The 26319-nt window shown below is 44.3% G+C and overlaps 1 protein-coding gene and 2 long non-coding RNA genes across 4 annotated transcripts; 2 read left to right on the top strand and 1 right to left on the bottom strand.

Moving 5' to 3' along the window:
* The first annotated feature begins 9101 nt into the window (after positions 1–9101).
* Positions 9102–11275, top strand: LOC119023181. The gene is made up of 3 exons (XR_005076194.1): positions 9102–9430; positions 10537–10689; positions 10783–11275. It is a non-coding gene; the product is annotated as an uncharacterized LOC119023181 (long non-coding RNA).
* Positions 11276–15403: 4128 nt separating this feature from the next.
* Positions 15404–19625, bottom strand: LOC119023612 (Ig-like V-type domain-containing protein FAM187A). Of its 2 annotated transcripts, none has more exons than XM_037105699.1 (6): positions 19419–19625; positions 19074–19280; positions 18068–18345; positions 16883–17242; positions 16545–16783; positions 15404–16306 (listed from the first exon to the last, which is right to left on the bottom strand). In XM_037105699.1, exons 1-6 carry the CDS (start codon positions 19527–19529, stop codon positions 16089–16091), a joined length of 1413 nt encoding a protein of 470 aa, XP_036961594.1. In that variant the 5' UTR covers positions 19530–19625; the 3' UTR covers positions 15404–16088. The 2 variants fall into 2 exon arrangements, with proteins under 2 accessions (XP_036961594.1, XP_036961595.1); XM_037105700.1 differs by having other exon boundaries at positions 19074–19277.
* Positions 19626–19854: 229 nt separating this feature from the next.
* On the top strand, positions 19855–21693 carry LOC119023613. Its single transcript, XR_005076296.1, has 4 exons — positions 19855–20347; positions 20477–20573; positions 21038–21057; positions 21128–21693. It is a non-coding gene; the product is annotated as an uncharacterized LOC119023613 (long non-coding RNA).
* Positions 21694–26319: the final 4626 nt, after the last annotated feature.

Raw genomic sequence — 26319 nt, 5'->3', positions numbered from 1 at the left:
GCACTTAAACATCGCATTCAGTGGTTTGCAAGAGGGAGATTAAAAATACATGCAGTGAGTGCGCTCAGGGAATCTGCTAGTCCATCCATCCATCCGTCCGTCCATGTGTAACAGTTAAGCCGTGTAATAAAGAAGATCAATTATTCCTGAGTTCTGTTGAGATTGAGCCATTTGTCAACAATCCCAATAAATCTATGGAGGACCTGCGACCAATAGGCCAGCGCCTTTTAAAAACCAACAAGTTACAAATAAGAACACAGGGAAGAGAGAGAGAGAGAGAGAGAGAGAAACAGGATCTATCGGGGATGATTGGCTCGGGGGGAACGAGGGCTGTAAAGTGTGTCGGCGTGTTTAACAGAGTCGCCGATGTTTCACAATGTTTCGGTGTGTTTCTCCAATCAATACGCAATTAAATTGGCTAATTTACCTCCCAACATTTAACAGAAGGAGACATTTGAACTCAACACACACACACACACACACACACACACACACACACACACACACACACACACACACACACTTTCCTTCGTTTTCTTATTGTGCATGCCGACAACATACACTTCCTGTACATTGTGCTGTGGACATAAATCAATGTCTCAGCTCTTGTCACATTCCATCAACGGGCGCTACGTTGTCTCTTCCTTTCTCCACGACGCAGAGATACGCTCACGTTGAGAGACTCGAGTGTGACAGCTCATTCCTCACTGGACTAAAAGGAGCTGTAGGTATGAAACTTTGGTCACAGGGTGAAATATATATGGATCTCACTCCGATCTTCCACTTTTGACTCTGTCCCAGGTGTTGCTATAAGCCAGTTTCTGTCAACCAAACAGCCTGTCACCAGTGTTCATTCAGGCTCTCGTCCAGGGTATCATACAGAACAAAGATGGATTCATACCTCCTGTGTTAGAGGGTTATACTTAAACCAGTCACTCCTACAGACTGGGTCATGGTCTCTGTAAGATTTGTGTGCCCGATCTGTAAATCATGAAGTCCTGGAGCAAAGGGAGGATGCTGCTCCGGCGGTCGTGCAGCGGAGCGCCTGGAACATCGCCTCGGTGCTAGCTGTTAAAACGAAGCTCGTCTGTGAAACGCTGAAGTGGTGGAGGTGTCTATCACTGATCGATATCAACGGACCGTCTCTGAATGACCAAATACATCCCCCTCACTCTGGTCACTCTTGGTCAACTGCTTTATCTGGTTTAATCAGAATGTTTGATTGGTGCAGAGCCGTGGTCGGGCCATTCTGCACAAACATCCCTGAGACGGGATCAATGAGTCAGGCAGATGAAACCTTAATAACCACTAGGAGATGGATTTTGCATGCATTTTGTCGCCCCTCCCCCTTTCATTTCGACTCAGATCTGTTTATACAGACCAGAATTAAACAACACAACTCCAGGCTAATAAAGCGAGAAGATTATCAAACTAATGAGGTCAAAACAAGGAGGAGATTACCTGGAAAGGTCACGACTGAAGAGGTTAGAGGAGGTCAGACAAATTAAAGTTCATAGAGATCCATCATGAACTTTGATAGAAATCTGACCTGAAGATGATTCAGTTTATTTCTCGGGTGTTGCAAAGATCTCAACATCACTACAGGTAAGTATTAATCAAATGAAACGGTATTTCTTAAAAAAGCAGGATTCAAACATATTCCCCTTCTATAAATAGTCAGTTTCAAAAAGCATCGACAAAAATGTGTCAGTTCTGAATCTTGTTTGATCAATAATTAAATCAAATAACAGCCAAATCAATGAGCGCCCTGCGTTCTATGGCTCAACCGGATGTTAATTTAGATGCAAATCACAAGGAAGGGGGAGGGGAATAAATGCCACGGGCATCACTTCAGTATGACAGAGACGACACCCACAGGTGACTGCAACAACAGCAATACAAAAGAAAAAGAAAAATGGGGGGAAAAAGATGGAGAGCCCAAAGAGGAGAGACGTTTGATGGATCGTTTCTCATAAACCGGACCTCGAGTCAAGTACGAAGAAACGAAAAAGCCACATGTCTGCAGGCAGACGGACGGAATAAAAAAGAAAAGAAAAGACAGAATACTGACGAGGAGATGGAAAGAATAGGAGGCGAGAACCGAGACGAGCGCAGACGGAGGCGGAAATAAAGTGACTGGGCGAGGGAATAAGAGAAAAATTGATTTAAAAGAAAATGATTGAGTATGATGTCAAGAGAAATGTGACAACAGAAAATCAAAATAAATTGAACGAGATGAGCAGAGCAGACAGTATGTGCTGTTTAAATGGCAGGTGGCAGTAACACGAGCACATCACGGGGAACAAAGAGGATGAATATTTGTTGTATTTTAATTAGACTGAGCTGGTGCATCAGGTGTGACCGAGGAGGGAAACAAAGCACTTTCCTCTTCCAGTTGTTTATCTCCGTTACAAGCTGCCGCTCAGCTGAGCTTTCCCTTTTTGTTTTTACTGTGTGACTTCAGTGTCGCAGCACAGCGGCGTTCAGCAGGGAGACGAGCGCCTGAGAAAAGACAGCAAATTACAGAGAATTATATGCAAATAGAAACGAATCATATAATAGTCTGTCGACCTTAAATTAATTATCTCTAAAGAGAGCGAGAGAAAAAAACACGACTGATTCATTAAGTCAGGAATTCCACAGCGATAATTGATTCAGCAACAGCGAGAATAAATTTTTAGTTTCGCAGCACAATTCAACAGAATTATATTAATTTTTATGTCTGAATTTGAATTTCCGGCAAATCAAGATGTTCTTCAAGAGTAAAATCAATAGCTATGTTTCCTTTGAACTGTCAGGAGAATTTTGAGCAAATTTATTAGATAAAAAATAACAAAAAGCCAATTAGTTTCCATTGTCCCGGTTTGAATAAACTAGACTAAGAAGTTGGTGGTAGACTGTCTAAGTCTTACCTCGCCAAGAGCTCATCGCTTGCTGCCGAACACACATCGGTTCAGCCGCCCGATGAGAAAGTTCTGTTGTTGTTTACTTGTGACAACCAGCAAGTGAAGCATCTGTTTTAGAACAACAGTGGTGGCTCCTCAGACGTCCCTGTCATGCATCAGTCACATCTGAACTGGAGATGGGGAGATGTTTTTGCCTCACGATTGTCTTCATTTACCGATGAATTCTTCCAGGTCCGTGTCCGGTCCGTGTCTGATCCACCACGGCAGTGTTACGTGAAGTCCATCGATCTTCTAATCCTTCAGTTGGGAAAACTAACCTTTTGTCTGTTTGTTGTTGTGTTTCTAACACAGTCCGTGATAAACAGGTGGTTCAACCAACGTTTTTTTTTTTTTTTTTTTAATACTGCTCAGTTTGTAATGTAAAACAAAAACAGATCAAATGACATGCAAGTCTTTGGTGATGTAGCATTTCACACAACCAATCACCAACCAACTAAATCATAATTCAACGAGCAGAATATACAGTGTGGTTGGCTAACAGTGCTGCAGATCGACTGGCAGACTCCCTCAATGAATCATTACCATGTTTTTTCCTGTGAACACACCTGATGACATCATCATCTAGGCTTAAATCCTAGATTAGAACAATGACATGAAGTGAGCGCGGATGAGGGGAAGATCGAAGAGTAATAAAAAGGATCAGTTCTCCTGAATCCAGTGAAAGAGACTGAATCCCAAAGGGAAGAGAGCAAGTAGGAAAAAGGAAAAAGATAAATGAATGTGGATACAGAGAAACAGAGAGGGCTGCTGCAGAGGGGAGAAGATGGAGAACAATCACATAAGAGAGATGCAAACACACTGAATAAAGAATAACTTGGATAGAAGGGAGAGAAAATATTGGTCCTATAAACTACGGAAAAGGAAGACAGGATGTGCAGACGATGAGATACGGTGAACGGGTTAAATGGAGGGAGACAGAGTGAATGACAGACAGGAAATTAAAGGTGTTGACAATCATATTAGGATTAATGAAACAGGATGGGTGAAGCCTTTGGTGAGATTTTAATGAAAAGTTCCTTCAGATAAGCCTGAAGGTCATTTCAGGACGGAGGACTCATTCTTATTCCAGGCAGATAAGAAGGACCAGGACGGTCGGCGCCTCGGCAGAAGCTCGTTTGTTTAACTCCGTATCACATGCATGTATAACACATCACATCAGCAGTCATACATGAGACTGAAGGCTCCTTCTGACACAGTTTTTTTTTTTTTTTGTTGCAAAGATAAATAATAATTTCAAACGATTTTCATTTAATGACCCGACACGAACAGCTGCTGTTCTCTCGTGACGTCGGCAGCTTAGAAAATGCTTCCTGCACTGAGCTCTGAGTATGATAATAGTTTTAGAAATGCATTTTGCTGATATATAGTATCAGAAGAAATGGCCATTTTGTGGAAAAAAGGAAAATATGCTAAGATTAAACACAAAACTACAACTAGAAGAAGCTTGTGAGAGTTTTGGGGCTCCATTACATGAATACTATTTAATTTGTCCCGAGCTATTAGTTGACTTTATCATATTAATAAAAGTAATCTGCTTTATGTTTGCATCATATATGTTAATTTAACAGGAGACAGGTTTGATATAAATTAAAGAGGAGGTTCATGCTCAACCAACCACTCCTTCAGCTGTCAGACACTTGGTGGTGGTTGTTATGTGACTGAGCAGAAATCCAACGATCCAGAACTTCAAGATGTTTTGAAACTGAAGACTGTGACTTTTGTGAGAAAACCTTCACTGAGTCATCCAACCCCTCCGACTCCGACCGATCGTTAAACGCTCCGTGCTGTAAGACTTTTCTTATTACCCACTCGTATTTGTTTCTCTATCTCAGGAGATTAATCAGAACGCGCTCCATCTTTGAGGTGTAACTAACATCCGAATCATTGCTAAGATTTCAGATCTGCAGCTCTGGCTATGCGGTCAGGCGGGGATCCAATTACCACCGTCTGGGCTGCGAGGCGACTTCACCTTCCAGTCCTGCCCTCCTCTGCTGTCGCAAAACAAATGAGTCATTTTCTCCACAGAAATTGATTGTTGTGATTCACGGCAGCGAACGTCTATCAGGCAAGTGTGATGCTACCAATTAAAATCTGCTCGTCTGGAATGATGTCGAGGTTTCGGTGACATCAAGGAAGTCTGTACGAGAACCTCCTAGTTATACTGAAGTAAAGTACCTGAGTAAATATACTTCAAAAACAAAATAATACACAGACGTGTCTTGTAGGTTCATACATTTTTTTTTAAAACACTGGAAACACACACACACACACACACACACACACAAACACACACACAACATAGATCAAATGCCATGCAGTGATTTGCTGATGCAGCACATGGCAGTAAATTGTATGTCTCTGTTTGGTGTGTGTGTGTGTGTGTGTGTGTGTGTGAATGTTCAGGTAGGCGTTGGCCTCTACATCACTTGCTTGACATCTCTGGAACAAACACTGAGGGCGTTGATCTCCATCGGTCTGTCAGGAGCCAACAAGCTCAACAGAGTCAGTGCTTTCACACACACACACACACACACACACACATACAAACCAAACGTGTGTGTGTGTGTGTGTGTATGTTTCTTCCTGTTACTCTGGTAAAGGTACACACATCGACATCGACTACACGGTATTTTTCCTCAACATCTTGACATCTCTAGAAAAATTGCGCCTGACCATGAAATGATGGACCGGTCCATTTATAACTGCACCTGCAGCTGAAAGCACACTTAGAGGCAGCAGCTGTGAGCATATTCTATATTCATATTCACCATTCAGACCATATATACCAAGTGAAAGGGGTCTGTAGGTGTCATAGATTTGTCCTGAGAACCTGCTGCTCTCTTCAAAGAACAGCGACATGCTTCATAATCACAATAACTGAGTCCAACACAGGCAGGAATCAACAGTTTTCATCCAACAGGCCGTCGCAGCTGAATCGATACTGAACCCAAGTGTTTTCCATCAGTTCACTTCCTCATTAAAGAGCGCCGAGCTTCCACATGAGGCCGGCTTTGTTGCCAAACGCTTCAGAAGGAGAAGAGTAACCGACCGCGTGTCGAACAGACACTTCGGCTAATTGACCGCTGCTGTGTGCTGCATGAGTCAAATATGGAGCCAATTAAATCAGCTGGACTGAGCTGAACACTTGTAATTAAGATTTTCTGTCAAGTTGCACAGCTTCTCCAACACTTCCATGGTTTTTTAATAGATCCGTGTTGGAGTGTGTCATCGACTGGGATAATGATTTTGAACATACCCACCAAGAGTTCATACCGTTTGGTCCAATCCATTCTGGTCCATTTACACGCACAGCATGTCATTTTTCTTGTGGGAAGAGGAAAACCCCAGATAAACTGTGAAATCCAGTGCTGCCACCTACGACAACACAAATGTGCTAACAAGAGCCATTTGACACCATGAAAGGCGAAAGGATGCAGGTTCAAATACTCACAAACGTGAGCAGCAGCAAGTCCGATACCTACTCTTCAACACAAGATGGACCAAAGGACGATACGAGCCTCCAAGGTTGTCACGACACGGCTCCAACGCTGTGCCAAAGGGAGATAAAGGCAACAAAATCAGTGGCCTGTTGGATGATGGAAGACGAAGTGGTCCGTCTATCAAAACTAAAGATAATATCTGAGTGTTGTGTGGGACGGCCCGGACAGAGCCATGACTTCTGGAGGAATAAACATCCAGAGACACTTTGAATTCTGCTGCGATCTGGAACAATTAACCAAGTGCCATCTGGAACTGGAGGGGAACTGAACTTTATTTCACGTATGTGACGTTACCGAGAGGAGAGGGGGAAAAAGACAAGAGAGGTCCAGAGTCTGTTGGCGCTGAGTGCTGACTGCAGTGAGAGTTCGACCTGAAGCTCAGTGAATGTTGCTCACAGGAAGTAAACACAGACGATCCTGTGGTCATGACACAATATGTGACATTAACTTTGGACATCAGCATTCTGAGTTACGCATGTTCATGATCACTGACCACTAATGTTTTCAAGTTTTATTCACGCGTCCCTGCATATTTACTGAAACAGAAACCGAGCTGAGGCCTCAGGAGCAACATAACCTGGACATTAATCATCCACAGACTGCCCATCTGAGTTTTTTTTTCCATATTGCAGCATACAGTTTGCCAATCAGGCGTTTACTGTCGTGAGTATGCACAGCTGTATCTCTTGGCACGCTGACGAGCTTCATAACATTGAATTTATACAATGAATGGGCTTGGAACTGGTCTGCCAGCAAATCCATTACCGTGTTCTCCAGAGAGCAGCTGCAGGCTGATGATCGATACGGAGCCCGAGCGCTGCGGTCACATGCATCTAATGTACGTACGCAGCAGATTATGAACAATCATCACAAACGAGCCGTGGGACTGCATGTATTCTCCCTCGCTCTCTCTGCTCTGTGGGAGGATGCTGTTTTTCTTTCCTCATCCAATATTTCTGTGTGTATAGAAAACACTCATATACAGCTCTAACCAATTGTACAGATTTGACCTGCAACTCCAACAACTCCCCTGAACATTGGGAGCAGCGTAACACCAGAGTCACCGAGAGCTGCCGCGAGCTACTGTTAGCTAATTAGCGCCTGGCTCAGTTAGCTGTGCAGCCGCCGCCTCAGATTTCAGCTGGACACTGAATTAGGACTGAACACACCCTCAGAGAGTTTGAAGGCCGGGGAGGTGGTTTACAGCACCGCTGACCAGGACCGTGACTGCAACCAGTAGGAGGCTCATGGTGCTGAAAGTTTTTCATGTTTTACCTGTTGAACTGACGATTTATTTCAACTAAACCAGAGGTGAGTGTGGAAAGAAAAAACAAGACCTTTTCAGTGAGTTTTATTTTGTTTCTTTTGAGTTTTTATGATGAGTTTATGAGACTATTATAGGCTCCTGTTGTTCAGTAAAAGAGAAACTTAAATTTAAAAGGTGCATGGTTGTATTTTTCTTTTTGGTAAGTGCAAATGATGTAAGAGTATTTCCTTTCTTGATATTTTGTGAGTATCTTTTGTTGCCTTTCACGGTACAAAGTTAAACTACAAGATAGGATGGTTAGCATGCTAACTCTGCAGTACAGTACATAGACACTCCTGTTGTTTCTTTGCAGTATGTTGAAAATGGCAGGTCACTTTTTGTAAGTTTTAAATGGAGATGACCGACCGATCCTGTCGACGCTTTAGAAATTCAGCAGCAGGATCTCAAAGTTGTTCTCTCAGTTATTTTAGATATTTCCAGTGACGTCACTTTCAACAGTTTTTTTAGTTGGAAATACTTCCTACAGAAAAAATACACTTAATACGTTTATTATTATTATTATCTGGAAAGACACATTTGCTGCTGAACTTTTTTAAAAGCTACAAACTAAATTACATTTGCTGTCTCCAAAGCTCAAATAAAACCACAGCCATCTTAAATGTAAAATGTAAAAATATTGTATATTTAATGTCCTCGATGTTCTCAGTACTGTTTGCATTTGCATGAAACAGGTGCGTGTGTCTCACCCTTCATCTCCACTTCTACCTATAATAACAGCAGGAGTGGGAATGTTTTATTCAGTGAAGAGCACAGTGAAAAAAAGCCAACCGGCGCTGCTCACCTGTTCTCTTGTTGCTCCTACAGACCTGAGGAAATCTGCTCAACAGGCCATCCTTGAATTTCCTGCAGCTCACTTTAAAAAGCACCAGCTGTACCCGCTGACTTCACTCCTCTTACGCTCGACGTCTATCTACTGGAACCTCGTCTTCATTTACTTTCCATCCAAATGTGAACAGCCTTCCCATGAAAACACAACACCTTGGATCGATGTGACAAAATAGAGGATTGTTGTGCAGCAATTAAGAAGCTCCTTCAACCTCCGTCAAGAATTATGTAGCGAGCCGGGCTGCATGGTCGATGTGGAGGCATGTGAATAAGATTGATTGCAGTGCCTCCTTGAACATTAACAACCAAAGGATTTACTCAATCTTTTGTTATTGTCTTAAAGTTCAGTCCTGAAACGTGGACGTGTACTGTACATACAACGATAGTCTGTATTATAGAAATAGCCCTCGTGAAAAGTTAAAACAACTTGTGGTCAGCTCTTTTCTTAAGAAAGATAATGTTTGTGATCCATCTAACAGTGGTGTGGATAACGAGCGCTGGGAAGAGAAGATGGCTTGTGACCTGAATGCCGATCGCACCCGGACAAGGCGGGACAAATCTGGGTGGCAAGTGTGAAAGAGCATCATCACCACCGCTGAGGTGCCCCTTGAGCAAGGTCTCCAACCCTCAAACTACTCCAGTGGAGCGGTTCAAGCATGTCAAATCAGGCCGTGGTCGTCTGGGGGAGTTTCCAAGTTGTGAATCTGTGCAAACCTCCTATTCCTGAAATGAAAGTTGCCCTCAGTGATACTTCGCTGGCTTTGACTTTGACTTCCAACCCCAGCAGAGACCGTCAAAGTGCCGCTGTTGTTGTAAGGAATATGAATATTTTATACTCTGTTGAATATTTTAGGTGTAAGGGAGAAACCTTGATGCAAAAACCTTCCAAAAAGATTCTCAGTACCTGGAAAAGGTTCCTGTTGTAGAAGCAGTGCATCAGAAACACACACACACACACACACACACACCTGTATCAGACATGTTGTTATTTGTATCTTCGGTGATTCTGGAAGGTTTTACTCTGAACTTGAATCAGGAGTCTGAGGACAGAAAGAGTCGAACACTGCACGCGTGGCAGAGCCCACTGAGGAAAGATGATTTGTGATTTTGGGCCGTATAAATAAAAGTTACTTGACATTTTAGATGTAAAAAAACAGCGTTAGTCTTTAGTTCTGACATTTATAGTGAACTCTGTTTATGTTTCCCTCCTCTTAGTGGTGCAAACTGTTCTCTGTCGGTGACGACACGTTGCTTTAGAGTTTAGACAGTGTGACGGGATGTGACGTCCTCACAACTAAACGACTGTGTAGGTTGATTGCCGGTGACGCCTAAAACAAGATGACGGTATAAAATAAGCACGTTATTCATGTAACTTCAGTAACAAACTTATGTGTGCAATTTACATAAAGTACTCGACATAACTTCGCTTTGATATGATGTCAGTAGTTAACGTTTCTACCAAACATGGCATGTTACACTCATATTATATGCTAGTTAGCTGACTTTCACTTCTGGAGGGGGAGGAGACATCGGTTGCTTTTGCCGTTTTTGTGGCGAACGAAACAGGTCGGCTATTTTAAAGGTGCCACATGTAAGGCCAGCTGAGCTAACAAGCTCCTGGTAGCTACAGTAATGGATGTATACAAATAATGCAGTTAGCAGCAGCTAGCAGTTAGCCCGGTGATTTTACTATTTGTTGGGAGTATGAATTGAGGGTTGCCAGTTCTTACATATGGCACCTTTAAACCAAACCAGGTGTTTTTTTGCACCTGAACCAAAACGAAGGCTCTGTTGCCTGTCGATAGCGGCTTCAAATCATATCTTGGACATGTTAAAAAAATACCCACCTGGTAAAAGATGAAAAAACTAAATGTCGCAGGAAATAAATAATGTATGCAGCTTCCCCACTTTCATCCAGACTCCCCACATGGAGCGGTCTGTATTTCCCGAGGCCAGATCGGAAGCTCTGGCTTGCTAACTGAGAGGAATCAACACTTCAATCAACACGGTGGCTGCAAATGAGAAATAACTGGAAGTGTTTCCATCTGATCTGTGTGGAGCAGAGGGGCAGGTACCGCCGCTGCAGAACGGTTTTAAATATTCTGTCTTTATTCCCGAGGCGAAACAAGGTTAAGAAACGAGTCTCTGTTCATTTATCTTCCAGCAGACAGCCGGCATGCTACGTCGCTGGCCTGGATGCACTAACAAGTTGATTAATGGCTGCGGTGAGGGGGTCCACATTTTTCTCTGCCCGGCCTTCTTCTCCATCCTCCATCTGCCAGTGACGATCGACTCCCTGTGAAGGAAAGTTATCTAACAGTGGCAAACAAGGCAGCATGCTGCTGCATTCAGTGCCAAAACAAAAGGGCACTAACAGATCTTTACAGGGTCGAGACGGTACCGATGTACTTTTTTGCTCAAGGACCTGTGACAAGAAAGGGACACATTGTGAGCTACATCCCGAATCAACCCTCTGCTCCTGTTCAGTGGTACACAAACAAGTATTGTTACTTTTCTTTTCACATTGTTGGGGATTGAGGAGATCTCTGAGTCACAGCACAGATAATCACAAGAGAGGCTGGAGTCCTTGATTCTTATCCTTCCTGCAGAGTCCTGATTTTACCTTTGGAAACTATGGAGGCCCTGAGAGCTCACAGCACTGCAACTTAAGAAAACACATGCAAAAAGACAGAACACAAGCAAATTAAGAAAACGTCTTCATCAATTTGACAACACATGTGAAAACGCGCTGGAAAGACCACAACACAACAGAAGTGTTTCCAGGGGACACTTAAAAGTGATGCACACGTCCGGACACGCTTGTTGTTGAAGCGGATTTTGAGTCACGGCGCTATTAAGGTTCTGTTTCTGTCAGTGGTGTTGGAAAATGTCATAAAAAGTGTTTCTGATTTATTTTAACATTGTGATCACATGAGTTAAACTCTCGTTAGCCTTTTGCTTGTAATTAGCGATAGTTTACCAGCAGATCACTGCAGTAGGCCAATATTATATTATATATTATATTAAACCCGTGTCAACAACAAGTGTGTCCGGATGTGTGCATCGCTTTTAAATGTCCTCTGGAAACACTTCCACTGTGTTGCGTTCTATTTGCAGCACGTTTTTATAATGTGATGCACATGTGTTGTCAAATTCATGAAGATGTTTCTTAATTTGCTTGTGTTTTGTCTGTTTGCATGTGTTTTCTTAAGTTGCAGTGCTGTGAGCTCTCAGGGCCACTGTAACACAAATTAGCTCTTTTTTTCCAAGAAGCAACGTAACATCTTTGAACATGCAATAAGAATTAACACTTTCATATAAACAAGGAAATTAAAATAAAACAAAAGTCAAAACATCTCGATACATTTGGCTCTAAGTTTTTTGTTCCAGTGAGAATCTGGTTTGCAGATTTTGAGATATCTTCAGTCCACTGCGAGCATCAAGGATCACGTGACCGACTTCAAAGTTCAAATTTTGCCAAGAGGCGGCTCGAGCGCACGACAAGCATTTGGAAAACCTGTTTGAATCTTTTTAAATCCCCTCACGCTTTCTGTGTTCTCCTCACCCATCGATTCATGAAAGAGAAAAAACATGACAGGAATCTCCCTGAACCTCAAAGAATCTCTGAACAATTACAGTTCATGTTGTCAGAAAGACATCTATGAGCAGCTCATGAACACTTTCAGTTCACGTACAAGACGACCTTCCTCTCCGCTCTTATTCTGAAGTACAGCGTCCTGCTGCACTCTCGGCAGCCTCTCGGTACATGCTGTACTTTCCCGTCTGTTGGGCAGCTCACTCTGCAGAACTGCTTTATGTGTGCTGCTACCTTGCCCAAGGATATTTTCTCATTTATATGGAGCTTTATGTTCAGCTCTCAAAGTGCATTATGGAGTATTTTTAAATTTTTCTTTTGACATAGAGGAGACCTGCTAACTAGAAATCCACAACTACAGATAACTTACATTCATTAAAAAACCCTCCAAACCTTATTTTGATGAGGATACGTTTCTTTTCTTGAAGACACTATTTAGGTTCCTGCTTCGACCGACAAGTCAGGATCTTTTTCTAACAACATGAAACTGAAAACTGATCAACAGACACATTACGGCTCAACGTATCTCCCAGACGACTCCCTGTGGTTTCAGAACTTTCTGTCGACATGGCGGTGAGCCGATACTGACTGAATTTTAATCTTTTGGTGAACTGTGACTTTACACTTCCCGACCTGGCCCGGTTCATGCTTTGTGAGTCCACCTCTACACGTCGAGTGGAAAAAAAAAAAAAAGATCTCCGACCGGCTCCCTGAGAGCTCAGAGCCTGATAACCATGTTTCCGTTTCATCCCAGCTGTAAATCAGCTCCCGATTGATTGTGAAGCTGCAGTCCTGAAGACGAGATGTGAGGGGGATTAATGGGCAGAGAGACGGAGGAGCAGGGGCAGAGTCGAAGGTGAAAACAGAACCGGGGAGCAATTTAAAGATAAGAGCTCACAGCGGAGGGACGTTTCCTCCCATTTCTGATGTACAACTACGATCATCTGTAAAAAGGTATCAGTCCAGTTTCCACTCAGCTTCAGTAGAAGATAGAAATCAAATCAGATCTTTGTGGGTGAATTCAGTGTCTGTGGAGCAGTCGTGTTAATTATAATGTTAATCTTCAGTCGGAGCGTCGTGTTAAATTGGATTATATCTCTTATAGTAATTTAATTCATATAATTATGCAGAGTACAGTTAAGTAGCGGCAGCATCAATGGAGGCTGTCGTCTGAAGTGTTCCATCCACACTGGAACTAATTGGTGCTCCAAACTGACTTTTGCTGTGTTTCCCAAATTAATAATTCATAAACACGTTCGTCACAAATCAACCCGGCGTTTAAACAAACGAGTGATGCAGCTGAAAACTCTGAATGAATCAAAAACGACTCGACCCTGACTGGAACTTGTTTTACTGCTGGTTTCTAGTTTCAACATTTTATTTCTGTTGTCTTACAGAGCCGCAGATCAGAGTTCAGTCGGCAGGATCTGCCGGCCTCCAGAGGTAAAGTTTCACCTGAACACTCTTCGTATGATCATAAATAAATACATACGTTTCCATACAGTGTTTGGTTCGACTGTTCTGTAGAAACATGGAGGTACAACTCCTCCCATCGGGTCCAGATCAGAGCGATGCTGCAGGTGTTTATTCCTTCAGAAGGTCCGGCTCTGCAACTCCTCCAGACGTGAGCAGCTGAGACACTCTGAACAAAGTTTAAGTTACTTCATCCAGGTGCTGTATGGAAGGCAACTGGACCTGTCTCAGTTTCTTGAAGACGTTTCACTTCTCATCCAAGAGGCTTCTTTAACCCTCACTAACTGGACGGGAGCTGCCGGCTTTTAAACTCTGTGTGGGAGTGTCCTCACAGAGTCGTTAAGGACAGGGGTGGGTTGCTGAGTCTATCTGAGCCCAGGTGTGAATGGCTGCTCAGCTGTTTGGGGAAGGAAGGTGGGTGATAAATAATGTCTTAGGCCTCCTCCGCTGTTTCATTTGTACAGTAGAATGTCGACTTCAGTTTCAGTTTCAGTGAGTAAAAGAAATAGAGAAATACATGCAAAGAAAAGCACAGAAGACACAGAAGAGAAAGAACGATGGTTTAAAGAATGAAAGGAGCAACAAACATGAGTTATGGGACATCGTTGATAATGTGTTTGGCGAAGTCGATCCCTGTAGCAGAACAATCGAGAGGTGACGGTGTGAAGAGGACGAAAAAGAAAGAGCGGACCGAGGGAAGACTGAAGAGGAGGCCACAGCTGTGGAGGAACAAGTGTCTGTGGAGTTCCTCCTCCTGGCTCTCGGGGTGGAGAGGCGTCTTGATGAGGACGCTCGTGACGTCCACCTCCGTCTGACGCGAGGAAACCAGATATCTCTGTTCTGCTCTTCAGGTTTACAAGAGACACTTCAACGCCTGCAGGTGCTGCAGAGGTCCAGGTGGGACACTTCCATACAAACACACAGCTGCGTTCAGTTCACAACATGACAGAAAACAAAGGGATTTTATTTTTCATGTTGAGGAAATGTTCATAATTCAAAATTCGCAGTGGCTGACGCAGCCTCAGCGTCCCACAGCTGCTCCAAAGTGCAGGTTTTTGGATTTTCGTGCAGCCTAACGTTGAGCATCTTCCCACCATCGGCCTCAGGAAGGAGAGGAAGAGAGCCAATAATCCAGCCTGGATTTTCTGAGGCTGCTCCTGGCTGATGCCCGGTCGCAGGGAAATGAAATTGGATGCAGATAACGAGCACTCGACAAGCACCGTACTCCTGCAGGACGTGAGGAGACTCTCCATTATTGTTGCTGCTCAGAAGTATTCAAAGTGGACAGGAAATGTTTCCAGATGTCCAACCTTTAATGTGACGATGAGAAACATGTTATCCTCACTGCTGCTGGACCGGTGCTGGCAGCGGGCTCGGGACACATCTGCACACGGTACCACATTCACATTTCTTCTTGCCCACCGTCACTTCACACCCCTCTCCATATCTGTGATACTAAACTCATGACTGAGCAGGAGACGTCTTTAAAAGTCTCTGTCGTCAACTCTCATCGTCTAACTGCGTCTCAGCGGTTTGACATTTTATTTCTCACCTTCAGAAATCTGCTTTTCTTTTAGGTTTCTTCACTTCCAGCTGTTTCAGGGATCGCGTTGAGTTTCTGCTGTTGATTTTTCCGCTTCCTGCTTCATAGTAAAAACCTTTAAATGAGATTATAATTTTAATAAATGTATAGTAAACATTGTGGATTCAGCACAGCTTTGTGAGTGGGGACTCTTTAATAACACTGCTGAGAGGAAGCGTGTATGAAATAAATAACTTTATCTACGTGTGCTGTGAAGCAGCAGGGAACCACAAACTTTCATTTTGTTACGTAACCCCGTGTTGATTAAAGACAAATAAATCACCCCGATGCCTCCATATTTGCATGTTCCGTCTGTATGTGCTGCTGATCTAATCTGCACAAAAATAATTGGATGAAAAAGCTCATCTGTCTCTCATCCCATTCATCAGCTCTCATTTATTTTTAACAACCACTCAGGCTTGACTTCTTTTTTTTTTTTTTTTTGTTTTGTTTTTTCTCGTCTCTCTGACTGGTTCCCTTTTATCTAAGTGTCATCATCCATCTACGCTCTCTCTCAGAGGGTTCCTTTGTTTCGCCTTCGTCTCTCCTCTCGCTCCCGCGGCTCTTATCAGGAGTAGTGACGCACCTGAGAGCTCTTCACACTGCGGAGGAGAGGCTCCATCGGGCCTCTGCACACAAACACCATCATCAACAGTGCTTCCAAATAGCCAATGAAAGACTGCGGGAACTCCACCAAACACAGATCCTACTGCACCTTCACACTCCCAAATGAACTATCGTCCCGAAGCTTTTGTTTCTCATGCGAAACACTCGTCCTGCGCAGCCAGATCTCCTCAGCGCCGCGTCAGAAAGCGAGTGTTTAATCCACGTGCGTGTCTCTGAGGTGTCTGACTCCAGCTCTGCCGAACACCAGGATGCAAAACACGGCTGTCATGACGGCGTACCACGTCAGCACGGTCTTGACGGCTATCTGGAATTCGGGATGCGACGTCACTGACTGTCCTCGGCCCAAACGGAGGTAGACCAGCAGGCGTATCTCAGCGGCCTGTCGTCCCTGCAGCCAGCAGTAGTAGATGCCTAATTAACAAAAACAGATATTTGAATCACACCAAACAACTTGGAGTCACGAAAAAAACAGGAGGTGTAAACTCTACCACCAACATATCACAGATGATCTATCTGACGGCTTGTGCAGGTAAACAGAACCCCACTTGAAGGTCGGCAGCATCATGAAATATGAATAGAGATCGATAAACATGCATTTTTCAGCAGGCTCGTCCCGGCTGATTGCATTACAGTAAACAGTTTTAGGTACCTGAGTCCTGAATCTTTGCAGGATTGAACAGCAGGTGGTGTCCGGTGTCTATCTGCAGCCGGGGGGGCGAGGCGCCGAGGGTCCGACCTGTCGCGTGTTCGTATCGGTAGATGGGTTCGGATCCTCGGTCCCAGGCCACGGCCATGTTAGCTCGAGCCCCAGGACAGCCCAGGGTCAGGACGCGGTCCGCAGGGTGGCTCAGGTAAAACACTGGAACCTCTACTGGCAGGGAGGCAGAACTACAACACAGAAACAACCTTTTATACTCTACGTCTCCACAGGCACCTTACCTGTCTGTCTTATCAGTGCACCTGTAGCTACCTCATCTCAGCACTTACTTGTACCCAAGAAATGCCATCAGAGAAAGGATGCTGGAGGCTCGGGGGGCTGGAGGCGGACAGACCACTTGACAGCTTCTGACCTCCAACTTGGCTCCAACTCTGCTTCGCTTCAGTTTCCCAAACGCCCGCGGCACCGCCCCCGAGCCGCATGAAGCGACGGTCTGATTGGCCCGTCTGTAGCGGACATGCAGGAAGTGGGAGTGGACGTAGCAGAGGCCGATGCGAACCTGCTCTCCCAGGACTCCACAGCGATCGCAGACCGACCAGGGCCGGAAGCTGGTGAAGACCCGGTACAGCAGCCGAGCAGAGCCCAGTCTTCTTTCTTTCCTTTTCTCGCTCGTAGTTTCTGGAGCGAGCCTGGAGGCACGAAATCAGAATATGAGTCACTCTCTCTCTCCGTGAGTGCCAGTGCTCGTTTGCTTAATGCAAATGTACAGTAAAGTGATGTGGCTGCTCGGGGCGGATCAACCGGTCACACATGCTTTGCTGGTGGAGAGCAGAATATCAAACAACCACCGCTGCCGATGGAAATCTAGCTGACGTGACTCAGGCACAAACATTCAGCCACAGGGTGACGATCTAGTTTCACATCCTGTTCAGTCTCACATGCCTCACGGACCGACCGCTGGAAGTTAAAGCAACAGGTGACGTCATAACACACTTTAAAATCTATTTTAGGCAACATGACGTGATTAACAACGTAACCAAATATCTAACAAAGACTGGGACATTTTAATCATCCTCTCGTAACTGGATTTGTCATTTTCTGAGATGAAAATATATGTGAAGAACCTTTCTCACTGTAATGTTGTTGTCATGCAGCTTAATGAATTCACACTTACTACTGCACTTTCTTCACTAATAAAGCTGCCAAGAGTGAAGTTGATAAGTTGTCAAGAAAATCCAAAGATGTATATAAATACATCGATACAGACAGAGAGATTCCTTCATTTTAAATTAGATGTTCATCCAAAAGTTAATAAGCCTCTATTATCTCTGGCTTTCACCCACCAGCGTGAACATGTGGGAGGGAACATGTGACCCAACAGTGAACAAAATTCTAATTATTAAAAATGAACCTGCAGAAACACACTAACACAGAAGTGACTACGAGCCACTTTATCATCATTATCGGTGCCAAAACGTGGCGGCTGTAACGTCCGACTCGTCTTTACTCGTCACCTCGGAGTGAAGCTGAGCGTTCGCGCCTCCTGGATGTCCAGGTCGTAGCTATAGAAGAAGTCTTTGTGGGCGGAGCCGCAGATGTAGACGCCGGAGTCGTCGGCGCCGGCCCTGAAGATCAGCAGGCTGAAGAGGCGGATGGCGAATCGACTCTGCAGGTCGGCGCTGTGAGGGACACGCCTGGGGTCCAGAAGCTTGTTGCCATGGTGATCGGTCAGGGCTCTGGTCTCCCTGGAGCTGCCCAGATGTTTCCGAAAGAACCACACCACTGATTGGACCTGAGACGCACAGGGAGCGTAATGACCAAAATATATCTGCTGCGAGTCGATAAAGCTGTGCGGCTGATAAATACCACAGACTCAAATGACTTCAGCAGATGCTGAAGATTAAAGTCTCTCATTCCGTCTCGACAACCGAATACACAAGAGATCGTCTCTCTCTTCGCCTCTGTGTCCAGCAGCAGCCTTTAACTCTGCTTCATTTCTTCCTCTGTCTGCTACACTTCCTACTTCTCCGTACCAGAGGCTGAAGATTGCAGCTCAATAATAACCTTCAGCCATTTACACAGCTGCTATTACACAAAGAAAAGAGGAGCGGACGTGTTTTCTGTTAACTGCACAGATATTTGTTTCTGACAGGTGTCATAGGTTACAGGTGAGAAGGCTGCCGAGCCACTGAGCTCAGTTTGAGACTGTGATTCAACATCTGTACACCTGACACCTCTGGATGATTTTTTAAAAACACCATGGGACGATTTCCAAACATGTTCGTGTGAACAAACCAGGTATGTAAAGAAAAATCTTCTCCTAAACTTGACAGCAGATACGTCCAAGGTCGACATTTATACCAAACGTAGCACGTAACATTCACATTGTGTGATTATTAGCTGACTTTGCAGACTGCAGCAAATCACACCGCTTGATACTCTGAAGGACAGCCGGGATCGTCTCCATCCATCATCAACACAAACACAGATGTGGAAACAGCTTCATGTTGGTGCTGTTACCTGCTGAGGTTTGCAGCGGCAGGGCAGCTCCAAAGTGACTCCAGCCAAGTAGGCAGCGTTAGTGAAGGTCAGGAAGGCAGGACAGGCTGTCGTAGCAAACACATCCTGTTTGACCTCAGGAGCCTCGTAAGTCCACGCCTCAGGACACAGGATGAGGAGGACGAGGAGGACGAGGAGGAGGAGGATGAAAGTGGCATCACACATCTTCTGTAAAAGTCACAGCTTCAGGAAATATTTGTGCAGGTCAGAGGAACCAGGGGAGCGATCGCTCTGACTCATTTCACATCTGAAGAATGAAACTTGCTTTCAAAACACAACAGGTCTGATGGAGTCTGATGAGCTCACCGAGGACTCGTCTTCTGTTGTCAACACAAACATTTTGTCGAGTCTGAAGCCGATCGTATTTCTGTTTACTGACAAGCTCTTTGTGTCCTCTGGAACCTCGTGTGTTTCCATCTTCCTCCCTTCGTCTCTGTGAGGTTTAACACCTTTTAGCTCCTCCGACTCGTCCTCCGGCAGTTTTTAATCGTGTTGTGCTGTTTATTTTTTGGAATATACACAAACTGGGGTTGCTATGGTAACAACATGCACCTTTGCTGGACGTTCCACAGACCATATTTCAAAATAAAATGTAACCCTTGCAGTCGTGATTAGTTTCCGTCCAATCATACGAGATATTACAGCCATGATTCAGGCTTTATTAGCAAAAGGTGTAGGTTTTTTTTTTTCAGACCTGCTGGACAGAAGTAAAGGTGTTTTAACTCTTAACTTGTATCTTACATTGAAATATCTCTACAGGACGTATTGTAGTGTGAAAGTCTTTAGTGGTCCTGTGAACCTTTCTCTGGCACGATGATGAAATATCATCTCAGCATCTTCCTACAGGTGGGCACTAATTAGAGGACAGTGTTGTGACTGATGACAGTGACCATGATGTCATCAGTCACGACATCTTCCATGCTACATCCCAAAAAAAATCTTCTCTTGACAGAAGATCTTGTGACGCTTGTTGTCTCCTCAGTGCGGATGTCTCAGTCTGAGCCTGGCTTCAACAGGACAGACAGACTCTGTTACAAGTGTGTTAAATCCTGACAACATAATCACCACCAACATGGCTTGTTTGCACCTCTTTCCACTGCAGCACACTAAACCTGCTGCATCGCTGTAGAAAAATATCTGCCTCAGGAAATAGAAAAAAAAAAAAGGGCGCGGCTGCAGCGATGATGAGCTGCACACAGCTTCATTATCAGCGCCTCAGGGTGTGTTGGTGCGAGGTGAGCAAGTGCTTCGTGCACTTAATTCATCCTGCGCCCCGTCACAACGCTGCTGCGGGCGCTTGTTGCTGTAATATTGTAAAGTAGAAATAAATGAGTGCAATGATGCGACTCCCTGCTGAGCTGCAGGTCCGTGTGTCACCGAGCCTCCGGCAGGACGACTGAACGCCGACACGCCGCTGACCATCTTCACCGCCCGGAGACAAAAAAACAAGACTCGGATGATGTAAGCTGGCAGCCGTGGCTGAAGGCCCGCACTGAAGGATGAGTCCACTGTGTGTGTGTGTGTGTGTGTGTGTGTGTGTGCGTGTGGTCGAGTAGTTTCAGGGTTGATTTCGGGAACAATACAGAAGGTGTCAGGACATCAGGATGACTAACTGTGTTCAGAGGGGTAAACACTTCAGATGACACGTCACTGTTTTCCATTAACAATGTGGAGTTTAGCTCATGTTTAAAACAGAGCGACAAGGCCAGCTGCATCATGGGAACTGAGTCACTACTGTCTGTTTTTTGACAAACAAATGCTTCTTATATCAGCTTTTGTTTTCTTCTCATTTGATTGTTTGAACTGGCACAAAACAAACTAATACAAGAGTCACAAATTAGCACAAAAAACTGTTCGAAAAAATGTCTGTATGCTGAAACTTTGTGTTCGTTGAGGTTGTGTTTTTTATTTCCCTCCTGTCACAGCGCTTCTGATCTGCTCTCAGGTGAGGAAAACATGTTTGTCACCAAGGTCACAGGTGGAGATGGTCTGGTTACATCATGTAATATCTCCAGGTGCAGCGGTGTGACTTGAACTGCAGCCGGATGTTTGCCATCCTCGTTGGTTTGTAACAACTGATGTTCACCTGACGCTGCCTGCATCACGTGTTCGCATCACAACATCAACACACATTAAACGTTAGCAACTGGCAAACCAGGTCACACCACATTCACATGTTTATCAGGTCACCGGCTACGTGGCACATCGCGCTCACATCACGTGTTCATGACCTGATGTTGATATCGGGAGGTGCAGGACCTACAGGTGAGAAGGCTGCCGAGCCAGTGAGCTCAGTTTGAGACTGCGGGACAATTTACAGGCATGTTTGTGTGACAGAAAAAAGGTATTTGAAGCAAAAATTGTAATCTTGTCCTGATCCTAACTGAGTGGTTTTGGTGCCTAAACCTGTTCGGACCATTAGCGTCGTTGGTATTCTGCCAACTGTGTTGACGGAGTACAAACATGGAACCATAAAACACTCAAATATCTCGTATTTATCTGACGTGGGATTTTATAGAAGCTGCTTTCATCCTCAACTGCACTGAATTCGTAAACACTTTAATCGTAATCTTTCCTGGAGAAGAAAACAAGGTCGCTCCTGTTTTTCACAGATTTCACAGAAGTGAAGATTTGTTTTATCCTCTTTCTTGAAACAGTTTGATCATTTTTTCATATTTCCTGCCCACTTTGGTGAACAAAAGGCTCGTGGTCGTTGGTGTATTTTGTGCGCAACTGTACCGAATGATTACAGCTGCACTTACTTACCTGCTGGGAAGAAAACAGGACGCACGTCTTTCAGCTGTTATTGGGACTTTTTCTTTCCCTGTAAACATGGAGTAGCTCGTGTCTCCTCTGAGGACAGTGGATTGATTTACACAAAATGTCCTGGTGGGGATAAACCAAGTGTTAACACCTCTAAACAGGTCTTTGAGGAACTGGGGACAAAATGTTCTCATTTTCAAGAAATTTCACTTGGAGTGCTGTTTCTTTTCCTCTGCTGTCACACGTCTTTGTCCTTCCTGTCCATCAGCCGTAGCCTCCGTGGAAACATCATGTACCTTCCACGCTGAGGCGACGTGTACGACAACCTTTACGTCTCATTGTGACATCAAATTAAAATAAATCCTCCAGTCTGTCCAAACAGCACACCAGCCCGTCCATTAAGCTTCTGGTATTTTTAACACACAACCTTTTCTTCATCGTTTTCATGGTCTGTCCCTGCCTCCAGCTCCTCCTCCTCCTCCTCCTCCACTTATCGACTTATCGAATAGCATCCACTCTGAGGCTGGATGTTGACCACCACACAGTTTATTCCCCGTCATTATCACTCCTCCTCCTCCTCCTCCTCTCATGAAAGCTTCCATTAAACGCTCGGCGTCACCCAAACATCCTCCTGGTCATCTCGGCTACGGGAACATTTTGAAAATGTCTGAATGAACACACTGAGCCTCCACCTCCTCCCTCCTTCAGTCACTCCTCCCGTCACCTCATCCATGAAATCACAGCATTCACTGAAGCATCGAATGCATTTCTCTCCTTCGCCCCTCGTCTTCCTCTTCTGCTTCCTACATTTATCTTCCTCCAAGCATCCTCTTCTTCTCCCCCCATCGGACTACACCTACACCAACATTTCAGCCTGATTGCAAAATCCTCAGACCTCCTACAGACGAGTTTATAGACATGACATTTACTCTGTTGCTGCACTGAAGGCAGAATATTATTATTCAAGGATATCAGCATCCGTGGAATTATTTCAGTATCGTCTCGGGAGGAAAAATAAAACTTCTTTCCCAAAAAAAATCCCAAAACAAACCATCTGTCATTTTCCCTCCCTGTCGATTAAAGCTTTCAAAGCTCTTCTCAGTTGTTCCGTACCTCAAACTTCATTCTGTCTGCATGTTTTATTCATGGATGTGTGTGTGTGTGTGTGTGTGTCGGACCACCAGACTTCATATATCGATCGTTCCTCCCTCTGCCTTTTATTTATTACCTCCAGCTGTTCTTTAAGATTCAGCGAGCAGAGTCTGGAGTGCTCCAACAGGACGCGCTAAATGCAATCAGGTGTTCTCAGACAATGACGCTGCTCTCGGCCTCACTGATGGCGAACGCTGTTTGCTGAACGTGAATGCTGGATCGGCATGCAAAAACACAGATAACGTGAATTTTAAAGGGTCATTACAACTGTTTTCTAGCCTCGTCTGTCCAGCTCATCCATCAGTCGGTCCAACAAGATCCCTTAGTTTTGCTCCTCCAGCAAACTCCTGTCTGCATGTCACTGTAGTTTTTTATTAGTTATCAGCCTCTCTCAGTCCACTGAATGCCCACAGATGACACACACTCCTTTCAACAACATCCTCCTTCACATTCACACTAGTTGGGCTTCTCACACGCCGCCCGGGTCCAAACACAGCCCTGCGCTGTTGGCCAGCGAGCCGCTCCACTCGAGCAGTTGGCAGTTGAGCCGGTTCGATCAAAGGCCGGTGAAGAGGAGCTGTTGAGGGGAGGAGGAGGAGGTGTTACACATTCATTCTCCACACTCAACATTTCCCAGCTGGTCCCGTGAAGCCCGCTCCTCGTGGGGATTTAGTTTCACTGCGAGCCGGGCCAGAGGACACCGAGGTTAGTGGCTCAGTTCATCTGTCTGGGCGAGAATTTTGACTCAGAGCCTGATCGTGATGCTTCGCGATGAACTGCTGTGAAATGATATTTGTGGCGTTCTCAGTGATGTAACAGCCGCCATCGGTCCAAAACTGAACGAGCAGATTGCCGTGAAATTGAGAACTTTGAGGACTTCATAATTGCCAGATGGTAAATCTATTTTCATGTTGGATAAGCTTTCATTCGATGAGCAGATTACCACAATATTTTGCTCGATTTGACATCCACGCACCACAGACAACAAACAGCGAGATGTTATTGATAACCGTGTGTGTCTACAGTGTAAAAAGGTGTAATTTTGATATGTTGGGGTTTATTTGGGACTGTAAACGACAGAAATTAAAGAGGGAAAATAGCTAAATGGATAGAAAAATAGAACTAAAGCAGATTTTCCCTGCAGGGCTCTGGAGGTCACTGATCAATCAATGATGATCAATGATGTGAATCCTTTGCTGTGGCCTTCCAGCCGAACACATTTTGGAGCCAGCTGATAAAACAAGCAGATCACAAGAGGCTGTTAGAAGGACGGGGGAATAATCCAAAACACACATTAGACCTGATCAATTTACAGAAGTAAATGACCTCCAGAGGGATAATCCCACTGAATTCCTACTGTACTTCACACAAGACTCCGAGAAAAGAAAAGATTGCCAGCTGGATGAAGCATCAGATGAAGAGCGTAGAAAGTTTCTTCTTTGACGTCTGGAAATCTCGCAGCTTTAGTGTTTTCATCTGCAATTGCACTTTATTTCATCCAACGTACCTAAAAATAATAATAATTTTGCCATCAACAAAAAGCATTCCTGGGAAATCATTCAGCTGGAGCGCTAATGGACCCGTGCACCAGTACCCGACACTGTGGTTCTGCTGGGAAGCTCCTGACTGGGAGGGCAGCAGGGAGGAGGAACAGTTCTCAGTAAATCATCGCTGGACAAATAAAGGCAGGAGCTGTCAGTGTGTTTGTATTCATGCTGCAGAGCACACAGAGCTTCACAGTTTAATCAGAAAAAAGTCCTGTTCATTTCCACTGAGGCGCTGCACCGTTAATAGCGGACGGGTGCGTGGTGGGGGAATATTATCAGCCGGCTGCGAAGCTTTGCTGAGGATGAAGCCTCAATGTGTGGCCATTAGATCTGATGGGGACCTGAATGTTACGGCTTAATAGAAAACAGTAACGTGTCGCTGGAGCGAAGACGAGCACAAACTCTCCAACACACAGAAACACTTTCATTGACTTCAGCTTCATTATAATGATTCATAAACACACACAACCTCGGAAAAAATGTAATAATGTTAGTTTTCTGTTTTTACTGCAAGCTTGTAACATGTATTTGTCAAATCCTGCTCAATACAATATTGATTAGCTATTGATTAAACACCTCAGCACACAGGAGAAACAATGCAACGAATGACTGAAGACGGAAGAAAATTAAAAAGGTGGTTTGATGATTTATGTGATGCATACTGGAAAAGTTCAATCCAATTCATTGATTTCACACATGAAGGTGTGAAACTGAGGAGTCTCAAAGCCTGAAGTAGAAGCTGCTCTATGGAAGCAGATACTTCAGTATCCTCTGTCAGTATTTATGTCCATATATAATAAAATATATACAGCTGTACCGCAGCCATGGCTACGAGCTGTAGCTGCGTTATTTGTGATCACGCTACCTTTCTCGTCTCATGGTAGTGTGATCAAAAATAACACAGCTACAGATCGTAGCCATGTTGCATGTGGACCTCTCATCAAAGATTGAGCAGAGGTGAGATGTCTCACTCCGTAGCTAAAATAAAGCGTCCAAGAGACAGTGTGTAAAGGTACATTTGTAAAACTTATTCTACCAGGACCCTCAAATCAAAATATGAACCTGATAATTAGCATAATGTTTTTAAAATAAGATAGATTTGGGAAGAATTGAAATGCCGTAGTAAGAAATAACCTACTACAAATAAGGTGCTGAATCAGGGTTAGTTGTTATCTCAACTCAAATCTAAAAGCTATGTTCCATCTTTAGTGGACGTTGGTAAATCATAAATCATAAATGTCCACAGCCTCTACATGCTGCACGATAAGATAAAAGATTCACCTCACCACCCGACCCTGAGAAAACAGAGAAAACAAATACTAAGACTTTATTAAAATTTCACGGGCAACAAACTTCTTGTTTGTGTTTAATGAAGTGCTCCCAAAAGCCAGATGATCATTAGATTCTGAAAGACCAAGCTGTTATTCATGTTTCTGTTAATGTTTGCAAATTGCTCTGCTCACTGACGCAGCAGCTTGAATATTAATCATAGTTATGAAGTGTTTCTTAAAAGTTTCGACCGAAGAGTTCACGCACAACAGAAGAATTAAACCAAAAATATTTTGCATCAGAGACATTTTTACTTGATTTCATCCAAACAGTGGAGGAGGAGACGTTCAGACATCCAGCCTGCGTCTCACTGGAGGCAGAAAGCCGTGTGAATTTGTCCAGCTGGATTCTTCTCAAACCAGAATAAGCGGAAACAAGACTGCGGCAAAGGTCAGTGAGCAAACCGACCCAATGCA

Source organism: Acanthopagrus latus, chromosome 7, assembly GCF_904848185.1.
Source record: "Acanthopagrus latus isolate v.2019 chromosome 7, fAcaLat1.1, whole genome shotgun sequence".
In the NCBI taxonomy this organism is placed as follows: Eukaryota; Metazoa; Chordata; class Actinopteri; order Spariformes; family Sparidae; genus Acanthopagrus; species Acanthopagrus latus.
Note: the sequence above shows the minus strand (reverse complement) of the source record. Positions and strands in the feature narration are given on the sequence as shown.

Coding starts and splice junctions, on each gene's coding strand:
- LOC119023612 (XM_037105699.1), bottom strand. CDS start 19,529: ATGGAAACACACGAGGTTCCAGAGGACACAAAGAGCTTGTCAGTAAAC. Junction 19,281..19,418: donor CAACAGAAGACGAGTCCTCG/GTGAGCTCATCA, acceptor TGACTTTTACAG/AAGATGTGTGATGCCACTTT. Junction 17,243..18,067: donor ACGCTCAGCTTCACTCCGAG/GTGACGAGTAAA, acceptor TCGTGCCTCCAG/GCTCGCTCCAGAAACTACGA.